The sequence below is a fragment of the Oncorhynchus tshawytscha genome, linkage group LG19 (genome assembly GCF_018296145.1).
Source record: "Oncorhynchus tshawytscha isolate Ot180627B linkage group LG19, Otsh_v2.0, whole genome shotgun sequence".
Taxonomy (NCBI): domain Eukaryota; kingdom Metazoa; phylum Chordata; class Actinopteri; order Salmoniformes; family Salmonidae; genus Oncorhynchus; species Oncorhynchus tshawytscha.
The window spans coordinates 40,399,467-40,419,370 of NC_056447.1; the positions used below are offsets into that span (position 1 = coordinate 40,399,467).

At 41.2% G+C, this 19,904-nt stretch overlaps 1 protein-coding gene across 3 annotated transcripts in view; it reads left to right on the forward strand.

Annotated features, from left to right (window-relative positions):
* The window catches only part of LOC112218756 (protein arginine N-methyltransferase 8-B), a 38,104-nt gene extending 18,497 nt beyond the window's left edge, over nt 1–19,607 (forward strand). For all 3 annotated transcript variants that reach the window (XM_024379868.2, XM_024379869.2, XM_024379870.2), the window contains exons 5-10: nt 3,085–3,227; nt 3,442–3,529; nt 8,403–8,518; nt 10,953–11,103; nt 15,208–15,329; nt 17,359–19,607. In XM_024379868.2, the coding sequence (XP_024235636.1) occupies nt 3,085–3,227; nt 3,442–3,529; nt 8,403–8,518; nt 10,953–11,103; nt 15,208–15,329; nt 17,359–17,442 (704 nt within the window). In that variant the 3' untranslated portion in view covers nt 17,443–19,607. The remainder of the gene's footprint in view (nt 1–3,084; nt 3,228–3,441; nt 3,530–8,402; nt 8,519–10,952; nt 11,104–15,207; nt 15,330–17,358) is intronic.
* The last annotated feature ends 297 nt before the right edge of the window (nt 19,608–19,904 follow it).

Genomic DNA, 19,904 nt, shown 5'->3' on the forward strand with positions numbered 1-19,904 from the left:
AATCAGGAGGATATAATTATGATCAGATATACCAAATGGAGGGCGAGGAAGAGCTTTGTCTCTGTGTGTGGAGTAAAGGTGGTCTAGAGTTTTATTTATTTATTATTATTTTTTTCTCTGGTTGCACATGAGGTAAAATGGATTTAGGTTTGCCTGCATTAAAGTCCCCAGCCACTAGGAGCACAGCTTCTAGATTAACATTTTCTTGTTTGCTTATGGCCTTATCTAGCTCGTTGAGTGCGGTTTTAGTGCCAGAATAGTTTTTTTGTGGTAAATAGATGGCTATGAATAGATAGAATCCCTCATGATACGCTGTAGATCACACTATCTCAGGCGAGCAATACCTCGAGACTTCTTTAATATTAGACATCGCGCACCAGCAGTTATTGACAAATAGACACACACCCCGTCCCTCATCTTACCAGATGTAGCTACCCTGTCCCTCATCTTACCAGACGTAGCTACCCTGTCCTGTCGATGAACAGCTTTGCACACTCTTGGCATTCTCTCAACCAGCTTCACCTGGAATGCTTTTCCAACAGTCTTGATGGAGTTCCCAAATATGCTGAGCACATGTTGGCTGCTTTTCCTTCACTCGCGGTCCGACTCATCCCAAACCATCTCAATTTGATTGAGGTCAGGTGATTGTGGAGGCCAGGTCATCTGATGCAGTACTCCATCACTCACCTTGGTAAAATAGCCCTTACACATCCTGGAGGTGTGTTGGGTCATTGTCCTGTTGAAAAACAAATGATAGTTTCATTAAGCCCAAACCAGATGGGATGGCGAATCACTGCAAAATGCTGTGGTAGCCATGTTGGTTAAGTGTGCCTTGAATTCTAAATAAATCACAGACAGTGTCACCAGCAAAGCACCCCCACACCATAACTTCCTACTTCATGCTTTACGGTGGGAAATACACATGCAGAGATCATCCGTTCACCCACACAGCATCTCACAAAGACGGTGGTTGGAACCAAAAATCTACATTTGGTCTCATCAGACCAAAGGACAAATTTCCACTGGTCTAATGTTCATTGCTCATGTTTCCTGGCCCAAGCAAGTCACTTATTATTATTGGTGTCCTTTAGTAGTGGTTTCTTTGCAGCAATTTAACCATGAAGGCCTGATTTCACGCAGTCTCCTCTGAGCAGTTGATGTGCCTGTTACTTCAACTCTGTGAAGCATTTATTTGGGATGCAATTTCTGAGGCTGGTAACTCTAATGAACTTGTCCTCTCCAGCAGAGGTAACTCTCTGTCTTCCATTCCTATTGTGGTCCTCATGCAAGCCAGTTTCATCATAGCGCTTGATGGTTTTTATGACTGCACTGCAAGAAACTTTCAAAGTTCTTGAAATGTTCCGTATTGACTGACCTTCATGTCTTAAAGTAATGATGGACTGTTGTTTCTCTTTGCTTATTTGAGCTGTTCTTGCCATTAATATGGACTTGGTCTTTTACCAAATAGGTCTATCTTCTGTATACCCCCCCTACCTTGTCACAACACAACTGATTAGCTCAAACGCATTAAGAAGGAAAGAAATTACACAAATGTACTTTTAACAAGGCACACCTGTTAATTGAAATGCATTCCAGGTGACTACCTCATGAAGCTGGTTGAGAGAATGCTAAGAGTGTGCAAAGCTGTCATTAATGCCACTGTGTTCTTGGGGACCTTCAATGCTGCAGCCATTTTTTGCTACCCTTCCCTAGATCTGTGCCTCGACACAATTCTTTGTCGGAGCTCTACAGACAATTCCTTCAACCCCATGGCTTGGTTTTTGCTCTGATATGCACTGTCAACTGTGGGACCTTGTATAGATAGAGGTGTGCCTTTCCAAATCATGTCCAATCAATTGAATTTTCCACAGATGGACTCCAAGTTGTTGAAACATCTCAAGGATGATCAATGGAAATAGGATGCACCTGAGCTCAATTTCGAGTCTCATAGCAAAGGGTCTGAATACTTATGTAAATACCTTTAAAAACATTTTTTTTACATTTATTGTTTTAATACATTTGCAAAAATGTCTAACAAAAACGTTTTTGCTTTGTCATAATGGGGTATTGTGTGTAGATTGCTGAGTTTTTATATTTTTATTGAAGCCATTTTAGAATTAGGCTGTAACTGAAAAAGTTAAGTGTTCTCAATACTTTCTGAATGCACTTCATGTACGACAGAATTACACTATTACAGAAAAACACTTCAGCTAATTGAATTCTTGTCATGGTTCAAGGCTAGCATCATTTGCAGATTGTGTTATTAGAAGCAGAGTTTAAGTGATAATATTAAGTGGTAAGCAAATGTCATAGTTGAGTAAAAGAAAAGATACCTTAATAGAAAATGAAAGTCACCCAGTAAAATACTACTTGAGTAAAAGTCTAAAAGTATCAAAAGTAAATGTAATTGTTAAATATACTTATTTCAATTTCCTTATATTAAGCAAACCAGACGGCACCATTTTCTTGTTTACGGATAGCCAGGGGCACAGTCAAACACTCAGACATCATTTACAAATGAAGCATTTGCATTTAGTGAGTCCGCCAGCTCAGAGGCAGTAGAGATGACCAGGGATTTTCTCTTGATAAGTGTGTGAATTGGACCATTTTCCTGTCCTGCTAAGCATTCAAAATGTATCGAGTACTTTTGGGTGTCAGGGAAAATGTATGGAGTAAAAAGTACATTATTTTTATTAGGAATATAGTGAAGTAAAAGTAAAGTCTACTTAAGTAGTAGTACTTTAAAGTATTTTTTCTTAAGTTCTTTACTCCACTGCTCCCATGTTATCTTCACAGATACAGTGGGGCAAAAAAGTATTTAGTCAGCCACCAATTGTGCAAGTTCTCCCACTTAAAAAGATGAGAGGCCTGTAATTTTCATCATAGGTACACTTCATCTATGACAGACAAAATGAAGGGGAAAAATCCAGAAAATCACATTGTAGGATTTTTTATGAATTTATTTGCAAATTCTGGTGGAAAATAAGTATTTTCACAATTTGTGGCTGACTAAATACTTTTTTGCCCCACTGTACCTAATGTGATTTGCTCCATGTTAATGGTGTGTAATGATATGTTTTGCAGTTATCACCATCTTCAGGGGCAAGGTGGAGGAAGTGGAGCTGCCAGTAGAGAAGGTTGACATCATCATCTCAGAGTGGATGGGCTACTGTCTCTTCTACGAGTCTATGCTCAATACCGTCATCTTTGCAAGGGACAAGTGGCTGGTAGGTGTGTGTTTGAGGTGTGTGTGTGCACATGCACTGACCAGACTTGCTAGCAGCATGACGAATGCTCTAACCTCACTGACTTACCCAGGGATAAAAAACATAACCTGGCCTGGTGTTTGCTTCTTCTCACATGCAGCACAGCTGAGAAATGAGATGTCCTTCTATGCAGGATTGATTGCAGGTACTTTTTTTCTCCCCAAATTTTAAACAGAAACCCGGCGGTCTGATGTTTCCAGACCGTGCTGCACTGTATGTGGTGGCCATCGAGGACAGGCAGTACAAGGACTTCAAAATCCACTGTGAGTGTGTATGTTTACTTGGCCCTGTGCCCTCACATAAGTCCCTCTGCCCCTGACTCGCTCTCTATTCCCGTGGTGGGTCTTACCTGGCTTATATTTCTGCTTTGCTAATCAACCCGTGAATGTAGAACAACCACAGCAGCACACGCACGAAAGAGACACACTTAAACATACACAATATACTGTACGCAGACATACACACACATACGGCAGGCACACACACACACGGCAGGCACACACATTAGTGTTGGTCATACATTTGAACTTTTCAAAGGCATAAGTGATGATCGATATTCAAGTCAACAAGCCTCTCCATCTCTGTGCTAGCCCACACAAAGCTCTCCTGGTGGATTTGGTGGAATTGTTCATCTCAGCACAGAGACCAGAGCCATGACAGTCAAACAGAGGACATGAAGCAGAACAATGCCTCATACCACCACACACACCCATTCCACATACCTACACACACATACGTACACCACCAATAGGGAATTCCACACCAACACAATACTCTGAGACAGCGAGTTCCTTAGGCTTACAGAAACCCAGACCACATGACTGAGCGAGCACTGAGGAGAAGTCCAGCCAGTGCTGTTTCGCTTTCTCAGCCTTGTGCAGTAAAAGGTTTAGTGATAGCAGAGATAGGAGGTAGAGGACGAGTGGGGGACAGTGTCCATATTTGGCCCAGTCTGGTACCAACAGACAGATGTCTTTTGGGAAAGGATGACATACCTGATCAGTTAGTGTGCTAAAATAATGTTCTGCCATCATGAGAACAGGGTGGTATTCATTATGGCATATTATAGCAAAACATTTTGAAACGGAAAAACGAAATTAGCATTTCTTATTGGATAAAGTCAGATAGTCACTCCCTGTTTCAATCTGTGTTCTTGCATGTTCTAGAATAATACCCAGGAGTACTTCAGTTTTAGGGCCTGATAATGCACAGCTGAGGTGCGACCTGCTCATTATTCCCTCCTCCTCCTGTCACGCTTAAGTGTTTCCACTTCAAAGGGACACATAAAGATGTTTACACACTATCTTTAAAAAAATATATTATAATTCTTTTTTTTATTAACCCATCCACCACGCCCCCTCTTCGGATTACACAAATATCTTATTTTGTTTTTACATCTTTTATGCTACATATACATACATTTTACATATCACACTTTATATATATAGTTTATTTACACATTTGACATACATGGTACTTTTATATACAGCAATCACATACAATAATACATGACCAAACATAAGCTCTTAATCTCACCCCTCAGCAACTCTTAGCCCATCCCACCTATCACCCTAAACCACCCTCAAAATATACAGAGCTGAGGTTGTTGCATGCCCCATATATATATATATATATATAGCATTCTGTTGGTATAATAAACCACATGGAAAAATTTGAAGTGTTGAATCAAGTATTGTTTTTTTTGTATCAGTTCAAATGCCATGGAATCGGTACATCGAACATCTCTGCCCATTTATTTTGCAACCTGTAGGGCGCAGCTGTAAAAAAAAAAAATTTTTTTTTTTTTTTAAATCCTCAAATGAAACTGGTATGTTTGTCTATTTATGCCAATCCTTTTCAGCCAATTCGTATCTTTAATATATGGCAGACAAACAAGTTCTCATTTTTGCCGTAATGATGCAATCAGTTGGTTGTAAATTTGGATTGAGCAGACATTCCCATTTATTTTTGATAGCTGCACCATTTCTATTCATAGTATCATTAATAAATATAATAGAATTTAAATACTTTTTTTCCCATAGTTTTTTTAATCAATCACTATATTTGAGTTTAACTATAATTGTTGTAATATTTGTTCTTTCTTTTCTGGAGGATGAAATTGAAATTGTAACCAGCTTTGTAACGCTTGTTTAAGAAAGGGTGATACTTTTAACAAAGTTTAATTTTCAATTTGTCGGAAATGAGAAGTGGTAATACGTATAAAAGCTCATTCTTTGTTCCAACTTTTGCCTTAATAATTTACTGGAGAACCAGTTCAGGTTTTAGTATAACTTATGTATGAGTGAAGCTTTTAGTGATAGATTTAATGCTTTAATATTTAACCATTTTAGCCTCCCAAACTCATATTCATTATATAAATAGGCACGTTTAATTTTGTCTGGCTTAGCATTCCAAATCAAGTGAAAATTTTTGGCTAAAAACGAGTCGTCTGGAGTAGGCAACACCATCAGTAAGTAAACTGTGATAGGACCAAAGAGTTCATCAATGTGATTGTTTTTCATAAATAGACATGTACAGTGCATTTGGAAAGTATTCTGACCTGGTGACTTTTCCCACGTTTTGTTACGTTACAGCCTTATTCTAAAATGGATTAAATAGTTATTTTCCCTCATTAATCTACACACAATACCCCATAATGACAAAGCAAAACAGGTTTATGTATTAAATATAAAATATGAAATATCACATTTACATAAGTATTCAGACCCTTTGCTATGAGACTCGATATTGAGCTCAGGTTCATCCTGTTTCCATTGACCATCCTTGATGTTTCTACAACTTGATTGGAGTCCACCTGTGGTAAATTCAATTGATTGGACATGATTTGGAAAGGCACACACGCATCTATATAAGGTCCAACAGTTGACAGAGCATGTCAGAGCAAATACCAAGCCATGAGGTTAAATTAATTGTCCATAGAGCTCTGAGACAGGATTATCTCGAGGCACCGATCTGGGGAAGGGTACCAAAACATTTCTGCAGCATTGAAGGTCCCCAAGAACACAGTGGCCTCCATCATTCTTAAATGGAAGATGTTTGGAACCGCCAAGACTCTTGCTAGGGCTGGCTGCCCAGCCAAACTGAGCAAACGGGGGGAGAATGGCTTTGGTCAGGAAGGTGACCAAGTACCCGATGGTCACTCTGACAGAGCTCTAGAGTTCCTCTGTGGAGATGGGAGAACCTTCCAGAAGGACAACCATCTCTGCAGCACTCCACCATTCAGGCCTTTATGGTAGAGTGGCCAGACGGAAGCCACTCCTCAGTAAAAGGCTGACTGCCCACTTAGAATTTGCCAAAAGGCACATAAGGACTCAGACCATGAGGAACAAGATTCTCTGGTCTGATGAAACCAAGATTGAACTCTTTGGCCTGAATGCCAAGCGTCACATCTGGAGGAAACCTGGCGCCATCCCTACGGTGAAGTATGGTGGTGGCAGCATCACGCTGTGGGAATGTTTTTCAGTGGCAGAGACTAGTCAGGATCGAGGGAAAGGTGAAAGGAGCAAAGTACAGAGAGATCCTTGATGAAAACCTGCTCCAGAGCGCTCAGGACCTGACTGGGGCAAAGGTTCGCCTTCCAACAGGACAAAGCCCCTAAGCACACAGCTAAGACACAGCTGGTGTGGCTTCGGGACAAGTCTCTGAATGTTCTTGAGTGGCCCAGCCAGAGCCCGGACTTGAACCCGATTGAACACCCCTTGAGAGACCTGAAATAGCTGTGCAGCGACGCTCCCCATCCAACCTGACAGAGCTCGAGAGGATCTGCAGAGAATAATGGGAGAAACTCCCCAAATACAGGTCAAATCAAATCAAACCAAATACAGGTGTGCCAAGCTTGTAGCGTCATACCCAAGAACACTCGGAGCTGTCATCACTGCCAAAGGTACTTCGACTATGCACTGAGTAAAGGGTCTGAATACTTACGGAAATGTGATATTTCAGTTTTTTATATTTAATACATTTGCAAAAAAACTGTGCTTTGTCATGATGGGGTATTGTGTGTAGATTGAGGGGAAAACTGTATTTAATAAATTTTAGAAGTCCAAAAAGGGGTCTGAATACATGCCTCGCCATGGTTGCAGCATCTTATCTGAGATATGAATACCAAGTATGTCTACTTCACCATCCACCAATTTTATTTGTAAACTGTAATACGTAATATGGTACACTTTTCATAATTCGGTTTTAATCCAGAGAGGCTAGAAAAGTGATCAAGATCTTCATTGAGACTGTGTAGGGATCCAGATTGCGGACTCAATAAAATACTTTATTCATTGCAATACATTGACATTTTTGTTTTTATCCCCTGGACTTCTAACCCCTTGATGTTCTTGTTGGATCTAATTTTAATAGCTAACATTTCAATGGCCATAAATAGATATGGAGACAACAGACAGCCTTGTTTTGCTCCTCTTAACAGCTCAATACTTTCTGAGAAGTAACAATTATTTACTATTTTACACCTGGCATTGCTGTACATATCATTTACTTATTGTATAAGATATTCACTGAAATTAAAGTAGTCCAGGCATTCATATATAAATTCTAGTTGTACTTTATCAAACAAAATCTGCTATGAAGACCAGGCCTGGTATCTTTGACGTTTCATAGTGTACAATTGTTTCAAGTAATTGTCATTTATTATCTCCAATATATCGTCCTTGTAAAAAACCTGTCTGATCAGGATGAACAATATCTGGTAAAACCTTTTTTATTCTATGTGCTATGCATTTCGCCAGGATTTTCGCATCACAACATTGAAGTGTAAGAGGCCTCCAGTTTTTTTTTTTAAATGGACTGGATCTTAAACACTATCTTAAGTACTGTAGCCATGCTTAATACATGATGAGTTAGCCTGAGGAGAGATTAGGCAATCTCTCTGTTTACTGCTGTGCACTGCACTACAGTGATGGTTAGCCGACACTGCGTCTGAAGTGGCCCCCAATTCACTATTTAGTCCACTACATTTAACCAGGTATCTTGTGCCTTGGTCATCTACATAGGGAGTATGATGCCATTTTGGACACACACTATGTATTCCTCCCTCTCTAAGACTGATTTATTTAATTGCCCTTCTTCCACAAAGGTGTTCCATAATGCGCTGTGCATCCACAGGGTGGGAGAACGTGTATGGCTTTGACATGACCTGCATCCGTAACGTGGCCATGAAGGAGCCCCTGGTGGACATAGTTGACCCCAAACAGATGGTCACCAACTCCTTCCTGATCAAGGTCCGCTTTGTCTTCATTTCACGTGTGTGTGGATGTGTGTAGAACTATTGCATGTCTGTGTGACTGTATGTGTGGGTAGTTAATTGTTTTTTTGTATTTGTGGAGAACCAGCAGTTCGAAAGCCCACTGTTGAATCACAAAGCATTGCATCAGCGTTGTGTCTGCCCATAAAAACGACACCCTTTTAAACTGTTTGTCTTCTGTGCCCGTTTCATTGTACCCTACGATGTAACTGCAATGATGAGATAGATGTTCTTCTTTGTTTTTCTGTTTTATTATCTCGCTGCCATACTGTGTTCATCCGTGTCTCAAGAGGACCACAATCCCTTTACTGTGTTATCCTCCATGATTTTACTCAGTGCACCTATGGCTTTTTCAAGTTGTGTGTGCTTGTTTTTTTTTAAATAGTTGAAATAATAAAGTAAACAAAAAACTCTAGGCTAATGTAGTGTAGGATTTACATAACCCGGTGTTACTGTTATTAGTATAACGGGCCACCAGACAATATCTTGATCTGTTCATTCGAATGGTGAACATAGCTGCTAAGCTTCAGGTTTTGGACTGCTGAGGTGTGTACTTCTCATCCACGTGCCTCAACGTAACATTGTAGCATTGTTGAAAACACACTGTAGGAATCAAGACTTTTTAACCTGTTTAACCTAATTCAGAATCAGGAAAGAGACCATATGTTACAGTAAAGAGACTGTAAATCATCCACATACATATCACAATCTAGTGGCGTATGTCTTCAGCTGTAAATGGACAATATTTCACCCTAATGTGATCCTCCAATTCCAGCCGTCTGGCCATGCTTTCTGTGTCCTTCACTACTGGCTACAGATTGTGCCATGCATGTTAATTCCCATGTCTAGACTGCTGATTGTCTGATTGTCTTGTTTACCTAGATTATTGATTGGATTGTTCACCTAGATTATTGATTGGATTGTTCACCTAGATTATTGATTGGATTGTTCACCTAGATTATTGTTTGGATTGTTCACCTAGATTATTGATTGGATTGTTCACCTAGATTATTGATTGGATTGTTCACCTAGATTATTGATTGGATTGTTCACCTAGATTATTGATTGGATTGCCATTTCTAAGTGCATATGTTTATGTTGTTTCTTTCTAAAGCCTTTTGTCTGTAAAAATAACAAGCAGGGAAATAATCTTTGAGAAGTCAGTGCTTTATCTTCCAGATTTGTATACTGGCACCTTGTTTGCGCGCACGCCTGGCAAGATTAAACCTGACAACCCAGAAAATGGCACGCCACTGACAAGGTGTTGCATGTCTTTGAATGGATTATAGGATGAGTCCTTTAATTAATATTGTACACAGACAGTGTGCAAAGGAGCTTAGCATGTTAAAGGGATCATACAAGTTCCTCGTGTTCAAAATGTTTCCTTTACTGTGAGTGAGAGGGCGCCAAAGAGGAATTGTCGTCCTGCACTATGAAATATGGCTTTATGGAGTTTGTGGCGCATAACCAAAGTAAACAGTTGTTACTCTTACGAAAGCTGGGAGTTGTTTGAGAAAGATAGCTGGGGACGTTGACTTGAATTATGCTGTTTTAACTGCTGATCGCCCGATACATAAAAACTGTATTTTTCCACTGCAAATGGGTCACTTTGGAAACAGAGCCAGTTGCCCCCCGCGGTGAATACATTATAGGGGACTGCATAACAACACATTATCTGAGCTCTAAACCATCTGTCTGCTTACCTTTCTCTGTAATCAAACGCTAACGTGATTTGGGAACTGCTGGTGTGCTGACATTTGAGTGAAAGATGAAATGTGGGCCTCACCGGAGCAGAAAGCTGTGTTTCACAACCATATGCTCTCCTCTCCCACTGCAGAATCACGAGGCAGTAGATACCCTTTTAAAATATGGGATATGAATCATACTGTAGGAGGTCTATAAAGGAGCAGCATGTGAGCACAATACAAGCCTAACAATAGTTATTGCCTTGGTTCTCCAGCCAAATGACCCCATCTTCTCCTCATTCATCTACCTTTAGTGGGGGTTTCTGGGCTGGTCCCTCTGGGGTGAGGTGGGGTCAGTGGGGTTTGGTTTCAGCTCTGTGGCCCTTGAACCCAAAGGGAGATGTTGTAGCAGAGAGCAGAGGCTTCAGCTCTGACAGACAGAACAAGAGGGTCAGGGATAATACAGGACACAATGCCCAGGGGCACCGCCACATAGATCATATGACTCACATATAAGACATGCACGTGGACCTGCTCCGTACAAGACTTGTAAGGCAACAGAGGAAGAGTTAGGCCTACATGTACATACACAATGGAGAAACCATTGTGCCGGCAGTGAATGGTGTGAATAGAACCCCAATCACTATGGAGTATGTATGTGATTAGCATTAACACTGCTAGCTGTAGATGTAACAGGGAGGTGTGGTTGTTGTCCCTCTTCAACAGGAGGTGGACATCTATACAGTGAAGACTGAGGACTTGTCCTTCACCTCAGCCTTCTGCCTTCAGATCCAGAGGAACGACTACATCCACGCCCTTGTCACCTACTTTAACATCGAGTTCACCAAGTGTCACAAGAAGACTGGCTTCTCCACCGGTACATTTTCAACTCTCTCTCTTCCTGTTCTCTGCCTCTCTTTCTCTGTTATTGATATTCACACAGGCTTACACAGGTGTAGCCTAATTGTAGATGTAAGATTGACATGTGATTAATAAGAGGAATGTGTAGGTCGGGTTGGCAACAGGCAATTGTTGGGGGACGACGACAATAAACTCGGATGATAAGAAAGTATGAGCAATAAAGGAAGGCTCGGTGTGGAAGGCTCATTAGCAGTCTTTGTACCGTAGTACTAGCAGCTCTTCAGTTCACAGTGTCGTTATCAGAACAACTTCTGCAGACCTAGGATTTGATCCTTTTAATTGGCGGCAGCAGCAGATTACAGGCTAGGAGAGTCCTGCTGCTCCCTGACTGGTTAGCTAGAGTTCCTGCCCACCACCCATCCTCCCTATGGGTTCCATCCCAAGACAAAGAACCCCCTCTAATGAGCTCTTTGATAAGCCAGAAAGGCCTAGACTACAACAGCAAACGCTGATACACTATATATATATATAAAAGTAAGTGGACACCCCTTAAAATTAGTGGATTCGGCTATTTCAGCCACACCTGTTGCTGACAGAGGTATACAATTGAGCACACAGCGATGCAATCTCCATAAACAAACATTGGCAGTAGAATGGCCTTACTGAAGATCTGTCTTTTTCAATGTGGTACCGTCATTGGATGCCGCCTTTCCAACAAGTTGGTTCATTAAATTTTGGCCCTGCTAAAGCTGCCATAGTCAATTATTGCGAAGTGGAAGCATCTAGGAGCAACAATGGCTTAGCTGTGAAGTGGTGGCCACACAAGCTCACAGAACAGGACTGCCAAGTGTTAAAGTGCACAGCGCTCCAAAGCAACGTCAGCACTGGATGCAACGTCAGCACAAGCACTGTTTGTTCGAAGCTTCATGAAATGGGTTTCCATGGCCAAGCAGCCACACACAAGCCTAAGATCACCATGGGCAATGCCAAGCGTCGGCTAGAGGGATGTAAAGCTCGCCGCTATTTGACTGTGGAGCAGCGGAAACTTGTTCTCTGGAGTGATGAGTCACGCTTCACCATCTGGCAGTCCGATTAACTAATCTGGGTTTGCCGGATGCCAGGAGAACGCTACCTGCCCCAATGCATAGTGCCAACTGTAAAGTTTGGTAGAGGAGGAATAATGGTCTGGTAATATCGATGCATCGCCTGTGTAAAAGAGTGCTTGCGTGTGTTTGTTTGTATTACTCTTGTATAGCCAGCCAGCGCAGGGAGTTTTACAACCCTTCAAGCGTAAAAATGTGTTGTAACTCTCTATCTAGACCTTTATGGTGGTTCGGGCTAGGCCCCTTAGTTCCAGTGAAGGGGAATCTTAATGCTACAGCATACAATGACATTCTAGATGATTCTGAACTTCCAACTTTTTGGCAACAGTTTGGGGAAGGCCCTTTCCTGCTTCAGCATGACAATGCCCCCGTGCACAAAGCGAGGTCCATACAGAAATAGTTTGTCGAGATAAATGTGGAAGAACTTGACTGGCCTGCACAGAACCCTGACCTCAACCCCATCGAACACCTTTGGGATGAATTGGAATGCTGACTGCGAGCCAGGCCTAATCGCCCAACATCAGTGCCCGACCTCACTAATGCGCTTGTGGCTGAATGAAATCACAATGTTCCAACATCTGGTGGAAAGCCTTCCCAGAAGAGTGGAGGCTGTTATAGCAGTAAAGAGGGGACCAACTCCATATTAATGTCCGTGATTTTGGAATGAGATGTTTGACGAGCAGGTGTCCACATACTTTTGGTCATGTATCTAAAATTAGAAGACCTTTGAGGCCCCAGTTGATTTGCATGTCCACAGAACGTAGAGCGATGAGCTGAGTTCATTTGGATCAGTCAGTGAGCGACCTCTAGTGGTGGTGTGATGTTATACATTTTGTGATGTGATACCGCATAATATTTTCATTCGTTTGCCTTCATTTGAATTTGTGACGCACATAGGAGACTTTGCACTGTGACTTTCTGTGGCGTACATTTTGCAGAGGCAGTGGCAGGATGACCATGTGTTGTCACTCTGCAAAGTGGACCATGTCTTAATTTTGACCTCTAATCATACAGCTCTTCCACCTCTTTGTATTGATTTGAGCCAGTCCATCAGACTAAATCACCTTAGCCAACGCTAAATCTTGCTACCCTCGCTGCACCCCTGATACGCATCTAAATGCACACAGAGGCCTAAGTCCTTTACGGCCATTGATTTCCTATGTTCTCCTGGAGGACAGGTATATAGTGTATGGAGCACACAGAGACACTCAGACATGCTGAGTTGAGGTAGAAAAAGTTCAAGTTATCTGCTGCTGGAAAATAACAACTCACCCATTAAATTAGCAAAACAAATCGAATCAAATTTTATGTCACATGCGCCGAATACAACCTTACCGTTAAATGCTTACTCACAAGCCCTTAACCAACAATGCAGTTCAAGAAATAGAGTTAAGAAAATATTTACTAAATAAACTAAAGTTTAAAAAAAATATGTATGCATGTGTTACAAGATATTTAAGATTACAATAACAAGGCTATATACAGGGGGTACCGGTACCAAGTTAATGTGCGGGGGTACAGGTTAGTCGAGGTCATTTGTAAAGTGACTATGCATAGATAAACAGTGAGTAGCAGCAGTGTAAAAACAAAGGGTGGAGGGGGTCAAAGTAAATAGTCTGGGTGCCCATTTGATTAGTTGTTCAGTAGTCTTTTGGTTTGGGGGTAGAAGCTGTTAAGGAGCCTATTGGTCCTAGACTTTGTGCTCTGGTACCACTTGCTATGCAACAGCAGAGAGAACGGTCTATGACTTGGGTGGCTGTAGTCTTTGACAATTTTTTGGGCCTTCCTCTGACACCGCCTAGAGTATAGGTCCTGGATGTCAGGAAGCTTTTCCCCAGTGATGTACTGGGCCGTACGCACTAGAATCTGGGGACCTTTCGAGGATCTGGGGAGGAAGAGTCTCCTGAGGAGGAAAAGCTGTTGTCATAACCTCTTCACAACTATAGATTTACCTATTCTGTTTGTTCCCACACAGCTTTCATACTCTGTGTGTGTGTTTATGCAGCAACCATGCTGATCAGAAACTCTGTTTTTTTCGTGAGCCCTCAAATGGCATACATTTTTAAAGGTGCAAATATACCCAGGGACAGCCGGCTGAAATTTGATTAAAGGTGTATTGACCTTTGGCTTGGTCCAGCAATCGTTTAACAGCGCATTCACAAGGGAGCGCACACTTTTGTTTAGGGCAGTGATGTCGGCTATCATCAGTGTTCAGCGAGCCTAGCTGTCCTGGAAATTCAGCAATACAAGTTGAAATGCATTTAAACAAATCCTGCAGTCCATTTTTGACACTAAGTGCATTCATTCTATTAACTGGGAAATGTACAAATAATGAATTTCAATTCCAAAGATTTTACTGAGTTACAGTTCATATAGGGGTCAAAACTTTGGCTCATGATAGTTTTGGTTTTAAGGGTAAATGGTCTGGGGGTGATGTCCACTCCAAGGGCCGAATTCTAAAATGAACTCTTCAGTTGACAATTATGCATAATTTACATGAAAATAAGAGTATAAGGGGCAGTGCAGTCAAAAACATGATTTTCCTTTGTTTTATATACTGTATATATCCACACTATGAGGTTGGAATAATACTGTGAAATTGTGAAAATCATGAAATTCCCTTTTAGTCTAAGAGCTGTTTGAAAATAGCACCTGGAATTTCAGCTCGTTTAGCATGGGTGGAGTTTTGCCCTGCCTGGCTACATCACCAGGTATAAGTTAATAGACCAATAACAAAGATAACTTTAAACCTCTCTGCCAATAACAGCTTGTTTTCGGGGTACATATCCCTCCCATTAGGTCCTTGTCTCAGACCACTCCCAGACAGTCCTAGCAAAATTATTGCTTGAAAAATGGCTTTTTGCTAATAAGCTATTTATTTATTTTTGACCATTGTAATTGAAAACAATTATGCAGAAATTATTTGATATTAAGATAAAAACGGTTGCATTGGACCTTTTAAGCACACTGACCTGAAGTTAGGATTTGGCCTTAACTGCCTGTCTGTCTTCCTACAGCCCCTGATGCTCCGTACACACACTGGAAACAGACAGTGTTCTACCTGGAGGACTACCTGACTGTGAGGAGAGGGGAAGAGATCATTGGCAGCATCAACATGAAGCCCAACGACAGGAACATAGTGAGTATCTGGAATCTATGGCCAGTAAAAAGTTATCAATTTAGAAGTTAAGCTTATAAGGGTAATTTCTGGGACACAGTCTAGAATCTCCATTAAAAGTGCTTTGTAGTCCAGGACTAAGCTAAATCTGTGTCCGGGAACCCCCCCCATCTAGGTACCAGGTTTGTTCTGGTCCCCAAAAATGTTTTTAAAGGCCCTAGCCCCTACCTACTGCATGATCGCTAGAGAGCCAGGCCCCACAGGGATAGGTACAGGTCATATATATAATATATGTACTTGTCTACCCCACAGGGATAGGTACAGGTCATATATATATATAATATCTGTACTTGTCTACCCCACAGGGATAGGTACAGGTCATATATATAATATCTGTACTTGTCTACCCCACAGGGATAGGTACAGGTCATATATATAATATATGTACTTGTCTACCCCACAGGGATAGGTACAGGTCATATATATAATATATGTACTTGTCTACCCCACAGGGATAGGTACAGGTCATATATATAATATATGTACTTGTCTACCCCACAGGGATAGGTACAGGTCATATATATAATATATGTACTTGTCTACCCCACAGGGATAGGTACAGGTCATAAAAATAATATCTGTACTTGTCTACCCCACAGGGATAGGTACAGGTCATATATATATAATATCTGTACTTGTCTACCCCACAGGGATAGGTACAGGTCATATATATAATATATGTACGTGTCTACCCCACAGGGATAGGTACAGGTCATATATATAATATATGTACTTGTCTACCCCACAGGGATAGGTACAGGTCATACATATAATATCTGTACTTGTCTACCCCACAGGGATAGGTACAGGTCATATATATAATATCTGTACTTGTCTACCCCACAGGGATAGGTACAGGTGATATATATAATATCTGTACTTGTCTACCCCACAGGGATAGGTACAGGTCATATATATAATATCTATACTTGTCTACCCCACAGGGATAGGTACAGGTAATATATATAATATATGTACTTGTCTACCCCACAGGGATAGGTACAGGTCATAAAAATAATATCTGTACTTGTCTACCCCACAGGGATAGGTACAGGTCATATATATATAATATCTGTACTTGTCTACCCCACAGGGATAGGTACAGGTCATATATATAATATCTGTACTTGTCTACCCCACAGGGATAGGTACAGGTCATATATATAATATATGTACTTGTCTACCCCACAGGGATAGGTACAGGTCATACATATAATATCTGTACTTGTCTACCCCACAGGGATAGGTACAGGTCATATATATAATATCTATACTTGTCTACCCCACAGGGATAGGTACAGGTCATATATATAATATCTATACTTGTCTACCCCACAGGGATGGGTACAGGTCATATATATAATATCTATACTTGTCTACCCCACAGGGATAGGTACAGGTCATATATATAATATCTATACTTGTCTACCCCACAGGGATAGGTACAGGTCATATATATAATATATGTACTTGTCTACCCCACAGGGATAGGTACAGGTCATATATATAATATCTATACTTGTCTACCCCACAGGGATGGGTACAGGTCATATATATATAATATATGTACTTGTCTATCAAAATAAAGTCACAAAGTCTAATAAAGTCATTTCAGGCAGATAAAGCATTTATTCTAACATTATAAAGCTAGAAAGAAACTCCATTCCACTGCTACTTCTCCACAATAGACAGCTTGTTTTAATCATGTTTGCAATGAAGGTCAAAGAAGAGAAAACACTGATCATTCCCAGACCAAACAGGAGATGATACAGAGTCCTGGAATCCACCCTCTTTCCTCATCTGTAGAAATTGCCTGTGTGAGAACTCTGTCAAGCCCATGTTCAGGTGACAGGCCTGAAATAAGAATCCTTTGATTTAACACTCACTCTGATTTCTCTCTTCCCCCCCTGGTGAATTCTCTCTTGGTCTCTTTCTTTCTCTCTCTCTCTTTCTCTCTCTTTCTCTTTCTTTCTCTCTCTCTGTCTTGCAGCGGGACTTGGATTTTACCTTTGAGTTGGATTTCAAAGGACAGTTATGTGAGGCAGCCATCTCCCACGACTACAAGATGCGTTAGCTAGGTGTCCAACAGGGAGAGCCACACAGAGGGAGGCAGCCCCACAGAGGGAGGCAGAGGCACCCCCCTTAACAACAGACACTGAGGAGAGAGAATGGGGTGGAGGGAGATGAGAGAGTGGGATGGAAGAATGCGAGAGGTTGGGATGGAGGGAGGAGATGGTGGGAGGCAGGAATCAAAGAGGAGATAGAAGGATGAGAGAGAATAGATGAAGGAAGGATGAGAGAGGATAGATGGAGAGAAATGGTGGGATGGGCCAGATCAGAGGAATCAGGTGACGATGAGAGAAGAGTACAGGGGTGGCACTCCAAGCAATATCAACATGCACATCAACACCTCTCACCGGCACTTTTTTCATTGAACCTTTTTATTTAGCTAGGCAAGTCTTAACTGTTAGGCCAACTGTTCAGAGGACAACTTTGAATGTAACACCTTGTGAATTCAAGAATGTTCTAGTCATAATGAATGTTATTTATTATTTATCTATATTGTATGTTCTTGATTTTGTTAATTGTTCTTCCAAAATAATCAGGCCACAGGATTAGTTAGCGCTTTTTAAAATGTCTTAATTTTTCCCCCTTTTTGGGGAAAATATTTTCTGTGAGCTTCAGTGTTTGGAGCCCATTATGATCAATTACTGCAGTTACTGTACTTTGCATATATATTGCATATAATGATACTTTTTAATATTCTACATCCTAGGCCAGTATCTTCTATCTTCAAATATACTTTTAAATTACCCAATTCTGCATGTTTGCAAATAATCTTCACCATATCTGGTAGTGCAGTAATTAAATGTATCGGCCAAGAAAAATTCAGTGCTGCATAATGTATGTGTAACGATGTGAATGAGACTGTGTTTGCAATCAGGTCATGTAATGTAGCTTTTTGGGAGTGTGCAATATAACAGTATGAGTGCTCATACATTTGCGCAGCTTGCACTCCAAAGTGTGGTCTGTGGTTTCTGTTAGAGCTGTGATGTCGGCGTTGTAATCAGCATTGTCTGCGGCTCTTGTCTAGATGCCTGCAAAAGCTCCTGATTACAAGGCCTACCCCACTGGGCAGACACTGATCTTCAATAATAACCATTGTCTCTTAAATTCTGTGTACACACTGAAGCCATACCAAGAAGTGGCGAATGTGCCGAAGCATTCAGTGGGTGGGGCCTCACTTCAGTAGCTGCTGCTCACTGAACTTCTCTCAACTTGAGGGCATTGTAGTTACCATGCTTTCCCTGGTTCTGCTGATCTCGGGTCAGTGACTGGCCTGTCCTCGGAGCCTGGCCTAGCAACTGTCAGCAGTTAGTCCTGTCCTTAGATCAGTAGCAGACAGTTCATTCCAGCCTCTGCTCAGCGCTGGAGTTGGACCCTCAGGCGGCAGCTCCTTCCCTTCACCTGTGCTCTTACTAACTCTAAGGTCATCGCCAAGGCAACAACTGGAGGTGTCCTCCAGTCCAACTGTGTGACCTCCCTTCACAGTTGTGTAGTACTGTTACACCATCCTTCCTCACCAAAGACGTTCTATCTGCAGCCAAGATACAGACTCACTTCCAGTCCCCTCGCTCTTCCATGCCTCTCAATGAAGCTCTCAACACTTATGACTGTTCAGAAGACGTAGTGTGACATGCCATGTATGAATAGACTAGTGGCTAGTAATGAGTGAGTGACATTTGGCTCATGCACTCTTTACAGTAGTTTCATGTTGACAGAGCTGTCTCTTGTGAGCAGATAGTATGTCTTTCTTACCCTTTTTGCTTTTGATCCAGTATCAATGTGTGTATGTATAGCACAGCGTGTGAAATATAATAAAAAAGCAGAATACTATGAAGAAAATCTAACTGAAATAGTATCCACTAAGTAGATTGTGTGCAATAGCAAGTCAGTGATTTAAGCTAACTAACTTTAAAGTTTACCCTTCAGCAGATATAACACTTGATAAGTGTTATTCCTGTTTACCACTCATGGCATTCATTTAATTATTTACACCTGGTAACCTGCCTAAAATGTGGTTACCACTATTTCATTCAAGTCAGCTACTGAAATTGTGCTATGTTCATTTTGTATGGCAATTCCATTTTCTATAGAGTTTAAAAATAGTGCTAGTCAAGCATTGTATTGTTCATTTGACCAACTGTCGTGTAAGAGTTAAATAAAGGTTAAGCTAAAGACTAACATTGTCCACTAGGTGGCATCTGTAATTCAAGTTCACACAAGATCCCTGAAATATACCATATCCATGTATTATTCAGAGAAGCCATAACATTGTTCATATTTACATTTTCACATTATTGTGCAAGAACACAGGCACAGTAACGTGGCACAAATGCAACCGGGTTGGTTAGTTTAGAGTGGCCATAGCACACTGTCAAATACACGAGATACTCTACACCGGAGGACCCCAAAGGACGGTTTGTCAGTGTTCCTCAACATCCCAGAATATACACGTACTAATGACACCTCCAT